The following is a 12,171-nucleotide window of genomic DNA, read 5'->3' on the forward strand; positions in this document are numbered from 1 at the left end:
ATGTGAGTGATGGGTTGCTCTAGGACATTACGATGGTGATTTCATGTCACTAGGCTACAGGAATTTTTCAGCTCCATTATAATGTTATGGGACCACCATCATATATGCACTCAATTGTTGACCGAGATATAGTTACGTGGCGCATGACAAATTAAAGAAAGTAATAATGGAAAAGGTATCAAATACTTTTTGATTTCTATTAAGGGGAGGGTATTGCCAGTAGATTCCTGCTCGAAATATAAACATATAAAATGTAATACAAATTGCATTCTGTGAAATGGTTTCATGGAGTAGGAAGTCTGAAAACCTGAGTTCTATTTTGATTACTGCTATATAAACTCCTTAGTATTTGATTATAATTTTAAAGATAGTGTTGTAGTTGTTATTGTGGGGTGTAGTTCCATGATTTTTCAGTCATGTCTTTATGGATTAGAATTTGCCTGATATATCTAGGTCATAGAGTTATTGTGAGGATTACAAAAAGATATATAAAGTATTTTGAAAACTGTCAAGTGCTATACAAATAAAATTAGTATGTTCATCTGTTTTTATTCAGTGGCCTCCACCAGGTACTATTTTAGGACCCAGGGATATAAAGCCTCTGCTGTTGTAGACTTTACATCATTAATGAATTATTAGTAGTAATTATTTTTTATAAGTAATTAATATAGTCACCAGAAGAAAAAATTCTTAAAGATTTTGGATTTCCAGATTTAAATTTTTTATTTTTAAAATGAATGTCCGTTCTCTTAATCTACTGGACTTCCTTATTTCTTTGACATTTCCCCCCCCTTTCTTCCGCCTCCCCATCCCACTCTGGTTCAAGCCGTTGATTCTCAGTCTAGTTATGTAGGACACAGCTCCCTGGCCCATGCTGGTAGAATGAGCCTTACGCTCCCCATGGCTGAGGCATCCCCATGGTCAGCCGCTCATAGCAGCTCACGGCAGCTCTTGCCGGTTGCCGGCCGCCAGCCGCTGGCTGCTCCTGGCAGCACACGGTAGCACACAGCATCCTCTGGCTGCTCACGGCAGCCCAGCTTCAGGGAGAGCTGTTGTTCACAATCTTAGCTGTAGAGGGTGCAGCTCCATGTGGGAATCGAACTGACGACCTCCGCGTTAGGAACATGGAGCTCCAACCACCTGAGCCACTCGGCGGGCCCCCTCTTTGACATTTTTATGTTAGGTTATCTTGCCTATCTTAAAAGAGGTATTAAGGGTGATTTTAGTTGGCTGGGGAAAACTGAAATTAGCCTAAAAGAAAACTTAAGGAAGTAGTAATTTAAGAAATATACTTACTGATTAACTGGGTTCACTAACAAGTTAGAAATGTTTTCACACCTACCCCTCCCTTTGTACATATTTAAAATGTCATCAGTGGAGAAACATCATCATTGACTGAAAATAGATATTAGTGTATGCAATTTACATTTTCTTCAAGCATTAGTCAGTGTTATTTAGGAGACATTTATTACAGTGATTGCTTAATTAATGAAATTGTTCCTTTGATAAGGGAAGATAAGTATATTGTGGATAAAAATATAATCATTGTAAGTTTTGCCAAAGAAAAAGGAGAATTGAACAGCCTATTATAGTTTCAAATTCTTTTTTTTCAGGTTTAAAGAGTGAGAGTGCTTTCATGACACCATTTAGTGTAGCTTTTAATTAATTGTTGTCTGTTCTAGCTCGTCTTTATTCGTGCCTTGATCACATGAGGGAGGTACTGGGAGATGCTGTACCAGATGACATATTGATTGAAGCAGTTCTGAAGAACAAGTTTGATGTGCAGAAGGCTTTGGCACTGGTTCTGGAACAAGATAAAATGCAGAATTTGAAGGTCAAGAGTGAGGGAGCAGTATCTATAGGAAAGATAGGAAAAGGTATGCTTTTACTTGCTCTTTTTTAGTTTTATAGTTAATGCTTTAAAAGAGGCTTTGATTTTCTTGAGCTGTTTGAGAAAAATGGGGAGAAAATTTTCCATGTTAACAATGAATTGAATACTATCAGTTGATTTTCTAGTTGGTGAATTTTTAAGCTGAGCACTATGTTCCCTTCCCTCTGTTAAAGCTTGTTTTTTTATAAGTTCCCTGCTTGTTTTCAAAATTAGCCAGGATATAGGGGAAATAAAACCAGACTATAAACAAGACAAGGCACTTTTTGCTTGTTAGTAGCTTAGAAAGCTTTTTAGTTATCATTTTTTTTTTTAACTCTTAATGGGTCAGCAGATGGAAATTAATAGCCTGACAATTAATGTCAGAAAAATCCCTATGTGCTTATAGGACTGATAAATTTAGTTTTATTTAAATATCATAAATATCATAATTATACTATTGCATTTTGTAGCCAGATCTTCAATTTTAAATTTGTAGAATTTGGGGTTAAATTTGGAATGTAGTCAACATAAGATGGGAACCTAGGTACCTTTACATTAATTGGTATGAGAACCATCAGTAGGAGCATGGTGATTTGTTAATTGGGTTGATATTTCCTGTCAGCTGAAGACTAGAGTTTTACCACAACAAAGTTATATGCAGTCTACTACCATGAAATAGGGTGGGTTGTTTTTGTTTTAAGTTTTTTTTTTAAATTTGGGGGGATGAACTTTAACTGACCAATATGAGAATGAGCCCTATTATGCTATCTATATTAATAGATTACCAAGATCATGGTAGAAATTATAGGGTGTTGTTTGCTTGTGTTTAATACATTAAAAATACAGAAGATGAACCTAGTTCTTTCCATTGGTTTTTTTTAAACATTTTGAATTTGATAACAATCTTGACTGTGATTTAAATATGTTAAAACCTCACAAAATTTGTGGAAATTAGAACATTGACTAACTTGGTACTTATGTTTGTATATGTCAGTGAACAAAGTATGAAGGTCACTTTAGAGGTTAAAGGAAGGTAAAATTCCTTTGTTATTATTTTTTAGAGTGTTCAATTTTTATCAAATGATGATCAGATGTCACTTTATTCATACTCTAATCAAAAGAAACATTTAGTAATTAAATGCCTCATTTCATGTTTCCTTTTGGTTGCTGTGACTGTCTTCTGCATCTGTGAACCTATTCATCTGAAAATTAATGGCTCTTGTAAGGTAAGGAGTCTTATTCCCTTACTCTGAAGTTTCAGTTCAAAACTCTTGTCCTCAGTCCGCAAACCATTTAGATTGCAGTAGTAAACCATTTGATTTTTCTGGTCCAATAACAAAATATGGATTCTATCATAATTCCTCAGTTGTACCAAGTCACTATTTACTCCATAAAAAAAAGAAACTTGACAGACCTAAAAGTGAAAAGAAACTAGAATCATGTAAGTTAACAAGAGAGCTGTCACTAGCTGACCTAATTGATGATATGCCAAGAGATGCTTGTGAAAATCAGCCGTCAGTTGGATTGTCATCCACAGATAGTTTGGAAAGTCTACTTTCAAAGAGTCTGGATGCTCATTTGTTGAGAACTCAGGCATCTGAATGTGTTTCCAGAGATTGTGCATTCAAAGGAATACCAGATTTAAAATCTTTAATGATAAAGAACACGACACCTAATAACTCTTTATTTATTCAGAATAATTCACTAACTGATTTGCAAAACATTCCAGTACAAAACAACTTAGGAAGTTTAAATAATCCTTTGCTCCTAACTGGCTCATTGGAAAATGTGGCTCCTGATAATTTAAATGCTCGTAAGATGACTGAAGTTGGAAATATTTCTTCAGTTGAACAAAGTGTGAAGAATTACATTTTAAAAAATAACAATTTGCAGTTTTCCCAGTATGAAAGCCCATCCCTAGCTGAACTGTTTCAGGACCACAAAGAAAACAATCCAAGCCACTGCTTTAGTTTATCTGATCTTTGTAACCAGTCATCTGCCAGTTTCACTGATGTAAGTTTGGGATCCTTTTCCCTGTCACAACCAGCAAATCAGTATCAGTCTTCGACTGGAATATCAGAATTAACAGGATCTCTGTCGTCTTTGGCATTTCATAAAGCTTCTCCTACGAGAGACCTTGAGAATTTGTCACTTTCTGATTTGATCGCAGAAACAATTGATATAGACAGTTCTCAGATTAAGAACGATTCCTTTAAGCTCAGTTTATCTGAAATGAGATCACCAGGAATAGATTCAAATATTGATCTTAGTGTCCTTATAAAAACCCCAGATTTTCGTCCAAAACCTGTAGTAGACCAGTCAGTTGCTCCAATACCAGGAACTAAAGTTCTAAATTCGAAGCTAGGGAAACATTCCATTTCTGCCAAGGATAGTAAGAAAAACAATAAAGATTCTCTGATCAGGAAACCACCTTCTGCTTTGTCTTGGACCAAGGCCCTTGCTGCTAGACCTTCAGCTTTTGCTTCAACACTGTGTCTTCATTACCCATTGAAGAGCTGCAAGCGACGCACCCTTAACCTCTACAAGACTTTTCTTTATAGTAGACAAGTTCAAGATGTAAAGGACAAAGAAATAAGTCCTCTTGTAGCAATAACACCATTTGACTTCAAATCAGCATCTCCTGATGACATTGTAAAAGCTAATCAAAAGAAAGTTTTTACTAGAGAATAGTAACAAACGGAAAACTTGGTAACTGTTGTAGAGCTCTTTATTTTAAAGTGATTTAAGGTCTTCATAGGATTACTTTATATTATGAGATTTAAGTTGTAATTTTTATATTAAAATCGTCTTAACTTAGTTGATAACTTTAGTTGATAAGTATTTTTACACTGAAATTTCTCTTTTTACTCTTAGTGATAGGTGGCTTTATTTAAGTTGATAACCTATAATGGCTATGTTTACAAGGTGCATATGGAAACATGATATTGTGAAAGCATACCTTAGATTCAGTATTTTTGTTTGAAGCACTCAACTTATTTTACAACGGGACCTTTTCTTTTATAAACTATTTTTGCGCTTTGTTCTTAAATGAAATGCCACCACTTAGGATGATTATACTGGGGTTGCCAAAAAAATGTATACACATGACTTGTATTCATCTTTTGTTATCGTATATATTGAGTATTGCAATTTTAATACAGCTTTTCCTTTCTTAAAATGTGTATACATTTTTTGGCAACTTCAGTATTTAGTGATGAAGGTTTTTCTTATATGTAGCATAACATAGCTGAGACATAATTATATTTTAAAATATTAGTGATATCATTCCCAGTTTTATTATTTTTCTGTAGGTGAATACTAATTTTTTTTATTCGAAAATCTTAAAATTCCTGACTTTTAAGAATACAGTGGAGGTTGTTGAAATACTTTTTTGATGAAAATAAAAAAAATCCTTTAATGGACCATGTAAATATTGAGGTTGGATTTATATATAAATTATTTTTATACATTTTCAAAACTATTGGTTCTAAATGCACACTTTAAAATAAATACATAGAAATATAGAAAGTGTTTTCAAGTATGGTTGCATGGTTTTTGAATAGATAATTCACATCTCTAACTTTTTTTTTTTAACTGTAAATAATAGAATGTGGAGTTTTCCACGTTTTTACTGACAGCTGTGTGTGCTACAGTGTAAGTTTCAGCAATGGCAGACCAAATAAGAGCTCTTCCAGTCAGTAGTACCAGGATGTAATTCATCCCTTAAAGCAGTTTCTTTGCCTACCAATCACAGTCACTGGGGGAACTTTTTCAAAACACAGATGCTGTGGCTTTACTTGAGACATGGTCAGTCTCAGGGATGACATTGGGGAATGTGTGTTTTCAAAATAGTCCCTAGGTAATTCTGATGTGTTACTTCTGCTAGAGAACTACTGCCTTAGAGGAAGAAATCAGTAGAAAGAAAGGAAGTACTAATGCTTAGAATAACATTTGACCAACTTGAATTTATAATTCACATTTTCTAATCCAGAATAACAAAGAAAACTGCTAATTAGAAATTATGGTCTTTTGCATAAAATGATGCTGATATTATATTATTAGTATTTCTTGCAGAAAAAAAATGGTATCTAAAATACTATGTCTTAATGAAAATGAAATAACTGGCCTTTTCCCAGTAAAGAAATACTTTTCTCTGGCAGCCACTTCACTATGCTTTTCATAAATTTTTTGTATTTCTTGCTTCTGTTTATTCTCAGAATGACATTCTAATCTTTTTAGCTGTGTATGGTGTTTTTACATTCACTGTTTTGGTGGGAAAACTTAAGCCAGCATTATGTCTTCATTGTTCTTGACCGAACACTTTATGGTGTCTTCAGGTTTTATTTTTAATTTCATATTTCAGTGCACATCATACTGATGCTTAGGAGATTGTATAAATCACATTATATTTTATGATTCATTTTCAAGTTTGAATTACCCCAACTGCTGTTTTTGTTTTTCTAGTCTTGAACCTTGATTAAACATTTTAGTGATTTTGAACCATTAGTATATGAGTCATCAACTAGATTTATATATAGGCAGTCTCCAACTTAGAAGTGAATTGTGTTCTAAGAGTTTGTTTGGCTCTGACAATAATTCCTGATAGAGTAAGTGCTACACTAGGGGTCCACTTTGCACATGAATCCACAAATACTTATTTAACCCATATTGAAGTTGAACTGTATGGTACCTTCTTTTATAACAAACCAATTTTCAAGTGGAAATATTATACTTTTTAAGTCACACAGCAGATCTTCTAGAGTGAAATAGATCTCCCTTTGTTGGCAGATTAGGATTATAACTACTTTTTATGGGGATTATTTTTGTAGAGGAAAAAAATTCTATGCTCCAAGGTAATAACGAAGGCAACCATTTTTAAACGTCTCCCTACTTTCCTTGTGGCTACTGGTCTGTCAGACATGTACATGGTATATACTTGCCCTGTTGTCAGAGTCTCTGAGGTTCAGAGGGTGGAACCAAAAAGACCCTCTGCCCCTTCCACCCTTGGCCATGAGCCCGTGGTAAAGAGACAAGGGCCTGCTTGTTCATGGATGCACTCCCAGGGATAGCGCTCTCACTGAGTGCGTATTCTGCTCCAGTTGCTGTTGACTGACTGACCACTGTCTTGGTAGCTCAGATATGCTAAGTGTTTTTGGTTTATTTTCCAGTTCAAATATCAATTTTGATGTGCAAAACCGTTTTTGTTTGCATTATGATCAAGTGCATTAATATTTTACTTCAGGATTAGAAATAATAATTGTAATTATATTCTAAATGATATAAAATACAAAAGACATTTAAGTTTACCATTTTATTCTTCACTTGTTTTGTTTTTTAAAAGATCTGATGTTTATGGATGTTTTGTCCTTTTGCATTCTAAAGTCTTTGGCATTTTTGGTTATGACTCTTCTTACCATTGATTGCCAAGAATTAAGGTTTCACCTCTGTACAGAATACTTTGCTTAACTTTTCTTTCTTTTTTCTTTTACCTTTTTCCTATTTCCTGGTTAGTGAAGTGGCATTCTAACTTCTTTTTCTCCATTTGGCTTTGAATCCTCCTCTTTAGAACTTTTCTTTCACCCTTTTTCTTACCGTATAAGTAGTAATCACTATTCGCAGTGTTTTATATTTAAGTTTTAGTATTCAGTGGAAGGTCATGCAACTAATTATCACACCAAGGATAAAACTAGCACAGTGCTTTTCTTTGTATGTAAAATGAAGCACTGTTAAGATAACCACAGAAAAATAATAGATTCTCATGTGATTATTTAGTTTTTACATTGACCCTGAATCTCAGTGTGGACCATTGCAAATAAATAAGTATAGAATTGTATATTTAGGAAGAACTTTGTATCAAGTTTTCTGTTTTGTGTTCACACAAGTATTTGGTTATAAAATAAGTTTCGTAGTAGCCTAGAAATTGTTTTACTTATATAAACAAAGATAATGTCAACTAGACAGGGATTGATGTGAATTTCTTTATTAGTCTTCTTTTATAATTATTTAGTTTCAGTATATGGTTGTGTGCTGTAATTTTTAGTTTTTAGGGTATAAAAATATTTGTCACATTTTGAGTGTATATATATTTTTGTAAAAACTACATTGAAATAAATTATAATTCTGAGGTTTTCTTAAATCAAGTGTGAAAACTACAGTTTATTCATTAGGAGTTTTTTGTATAAGCTTCATATTTCAGAATGGTATTTTAATAATTTATGCTGAAGGTATTAATTACTTTATGTTCCTGTAAACAAATAAAAAACAAACTACCTGGTTGTACAGAATTTCTTGTAAGATATTTGTCACTTAGAATATATTTTTACTTTTTAGGACTCACACACTATTAAAGTGTAGATATGGTGCACATGAGTAATGTACTTGTAAAGATGGCAGTGGGAAGTGAAAGAATTGACAGAAGTGCACATTTCTGGTGTTGACGTGCCTGTTTCTATTATATGACTTAAAGGACAGCGTCACTGTAGTTGTAGAAGACACACCACAGTGAACAAAGACGTGATTCTTACTCTAAGCGGGGGGGTGGATTGAGTACTTTAATACGTAATTATCAGTGTGGCGTGTATAACATTACACTCTTCAAAGTTGACATCTTTGCCTTCCTGATCCGAGCTGCCACCATCTTCTCTATTTCCTGTCTTCAGTAATATTATCCCCATGTTTCAGTTGCTTAAGCCAGAAACCTAGTTGATAACATCCTTGATTTCTCTCCTTCATTTACTTCTTATAATTGATTACCAATCCTATGGTCTCCGCTTTACAAATAAGTAAATACAGTTGTGTACATATACAGTCGATTGCCGTTATTTGTGGTAGTTTTGTTTTATAAAGTCATAAATTAGCAAACACTGAATGAACTAGGTGAACACTGACTCAGCGAATACTGAACCATTGCTCCTACAGGAAATACGGGGTTATCTAAGTTCCTGTGATTCTCTGGTCACGTTTTGTCAACCAATCAATACATAGCCTTATCTTATATATTTGTTGACTTTATTAAATGTATATTGTTTATATGTTATTGATTCATTAACGTTGAACCCATGGCCAGAGGCATTATAACTCATGCCTGAACAAAGCTCATCTAACACATCTGTTATTCGTGAGGCACCTCACAGCTGCCTTGTCCTTGGGAACACTAAACAGTACTTCACCACTACTCTTGGGGACCATTTTAACTAGCAAAATTTCCAACTAAAATCACAATGTGAAAAATGGGGCACTAAATAAGTCATAAAAATGATACTTTCTTATGAGAGCTGAAACAAGAAGGCAGGGTGTTACCTTATTCCATTCAGTTGGGAATATCAAATATTTTGCTCCTCTGTATTTGTCCCCAAGTGACTGCAAGTGCCATAGTAGTGACTTTGGGATTACAAATAAATTTTAGCGAGTAGGTAAATTCACAAATACGGAATTTGCGAATAATGAAGATTGTACATTTTTGACCCACTACTCTGTTCTTATTGCTACTTTTCATAAAGCTCACTAGCTCTGGGCAGTTACAGAAACATTTAACTAGTTTCTTTACTTCTCAGTTTATTTACCTCCAAATGCTTTCCACACTATAGCCAGGGTAACTCCCAAAATACAGCTTTGATTTTTCTGTTCCCCTGTACAATACCTTTAAATTATTTTGTAAGACCTTTTATGAACTGGTTTCTGTTTATGTACCCCCTTCCCAAATCCACCCAGGAATACCTACCTGAATTTCCCCTGCTTTGCGCTCCTTTCCCCCCGCCCCCCCCAACCCCATGCCCGTTTCTCCCCTGGCTAATCGTTCTTCAGGATGTAGTTTATATATCACGTTACTCCCAGTCTTGTAGTAGGGCAGCCTTCATGTTCACTGTAGTTCACTGTATTCCTTTTATTACCACCCCATGTAAAATCATACCTTCCCCATACATGTAGTCCCTTTCCTTTGGAACCCTGTTTTATTCTTTCTCACAGCACTTACATCGTCTGGCATTGTGTGTGTACACAGTTGTTTTTGTTTATTATGTGTCTCCTCACCACTCCCCATTCCCCCCAGTAATTTATACACATGCAAGGATTTTAGGTATTCACAGCTGTATCCCCAGCTTAGAATAATGTCCACATTAATATGGAAAAGGATTTAAAGTAAAAAGTGAGTCTCATGTATATAATACAGTTCCACAGTTTTATTCCCTAGAGGAAGCTGTAAACAAATTGTTTCTTTTGTATTTTCTAGAAAGTTGCATATTGTACATATGTGAATGTATATATATGTCTATCTATACAAATGGGAAGATACTATAACACTTCTGTATCTGCATCACTTATAATATTTTGCAAGTCTTTTCTTACCAGCTTGTAGAGATAAATCACATTCTTCTTCAAAGCTGCACATAATTCCATAACATGGTTGTACATTAAATAGGCCCTGTTGATAAAAATTTTAAGTGTTTTCAGCTGCTATTGCTAAGGATCCCAAAATGAACATCCTACAATACATTACTAGAAATTGAATGTCTAGGCCCGAAAGTATGTACTTTGAAATTTTTGATAGATACTGCCTAATTGTCCTTATTAGAGTTTGTACTAATTTCCTTCCCACAAGTTTATGAGCATTTCTGTTCAAATTCTCAGAGATATGGTTATTATTCTTTTTGGTATTATGCCAGCCTGATAATTGGAAAATATTTTTTACTTTATTTATGTGTCTTTAATGAGTGAGGCTGACTGTTCTATCATACATATTTAAATTATTTGTATTTCTTTTTTGGAACTATCCCTGATTTTTGCCCATTTTTCTGCTGGTTATCTTTCATAATGACTTTTAGGAATTGTGTATGTGTGTGTGTGTGTAATTAATATATTTAACCTATATATATAAATACTAAGGAAATTAGTCTTTTGTTATACGTGTGGAAAATACTTTTTCTGATTCTCAGTTTGTCCTTTTTGAAGGTCATTTTTAGAAGACAAACTGTTCACTTTAATATATTTGAATTTATCAATCTTTTATGGGTTTTTTTCAAAATTCTCGATTATAGGATAATTTTCTTTAAAATTATTTGTTTTAATGTGTTTGATAGGTTCCTTTTTTTTTAACATTTGAGTCTTTGATCTAGCTGCTGTTAGGGGGTAGGGGGTAAGGTAGGAATTCAGTTTTTCTACCCGTATCCTTCCACTTTCTAAAAGCTGGATTTGTCACAGTACCTTTTGTTGAATTACACATCGTTTTTCTTTTTAAACCTGATTTGAAATGCCATCTTTGACATGTATTAAATTCCTCTCTGTGCACCTGTCTTTCTGTTTTGGGTGTCTGTTTCCTTGTCTTGTTCTATGCCAAGACCAAATTTTTAATTAATGTAGCTTTTTATTACTGTTAGGTTTTTAATATTTTGTAGGCTATCTCGTTTTTTTCCTCTCCTTTTAAATAATTTTGTTGGATCTCACATGGCTCTTTTTCCCACGTGAACTTTAGAAACAGCTTGTCAAGTTACTGAAAAAATTCAGTTATACTTTTTATTGGAATGTTTAATGTTATCAAAAAATTTTGGAGCAAAAATATATGGTCTTCATAGATGCAAAAGGCTTTAGACATTATACTTTTAAACATTAAGTTATTATTTTAATAGATTTTCTAGTATTGATCTAGTCTTGCAATACTGAAAGAATCCTACTTGTAGATTATTCTTTTAATCTGGTAGATCTTATTTGCTGTTAAACAAAACAAAAATTTAACTTCCATGGCCGAAAGTCTTTTTTAAAAAAGTTTATTAGTTCATTGCTAGCAAATAATGAAGACCTGACTTGGGTCATGGAGTCTGAACCACCAGCACCATGCCTAGATAGGAAAGGCAAAATGTCCATCATCCTGGAGTTTTGTAAGTGTTTTTATATATCAAGTAATGGGGAGAAAGAAGTTCTGAAGGAATTTACATTAGTTATAGACAAAGAGGATGGGAGAAGATGGAATGAGTCTAATTTTGGGATAGGGGCAGCAAAGTTTGCAAGAAAGAAGTGTCTGCTTTCCAGCGGTTGTAATTCTAATTTAGAACATCTCAGAATTTTTTTTCTTGTCATTGCTAATATTTAAGATTATTTCATCTGCTTATAAAATTAATTCACAGTTATGTGTATGTTCTTTGTCAGGTTTCGGTTTCTCTTGTGATGTTTTTGTAGATAATTTAGGAAGTTTTTCTTTATTCTTAAATTTTAAAGAGCATTGAAATGATTTGTTTTGTGATACAATTTATCCTTCTCAATATTCTAGGGTCAATTTTGAAAGTTTTAATTTTCTTAGAAAACCGTCCATT

General features: G+C 33.7%; 1 protein-coding gene across 3 annotated transcripts in view; it reads left to right on the forward strand.

The window, feature by feature from the left end:
- HBS1L (HBS1 like translational GTPase) overlaps positions 1-12,171 on the forward strand; it is a 76,171-nt gene that overhangs the window by 11,111 nt on the left and 52,889 nt on the right. The window contains exons 4-5 of one of the 3 annotated variants that reach the window (XM_019732731.3): positions 1,683-1,877; positions 3,102-4,710. In XM_019732731.3, the coding sequence (XP_019588290.3) occupies positions 1,683-1,877; positions 3,102-4,561 (1,655 nt within the window). In that variant the 3' untranslated portion in view covers positions 4,562-4,710. The other 2 variants (XM_019732730.3, XM_074333612.2) reach the window with 2 other exon arrangements.

The sequence above is a fragment of the Rhinolophus sinicus genome, chromosome 2 (genome assembly GCF_057876585.1).
Source record: "Rhinolophus sinicus isolate RSI-liver-muscle chromosome 2, RSI-T2T, whole genome shotgun sequence".
NCBI lineage: Eukaryota > Metazoa > Chordata > Mammalia > Chiroptera > Rhinolophidae > Rhinolophus > Rhinolophus sinicus.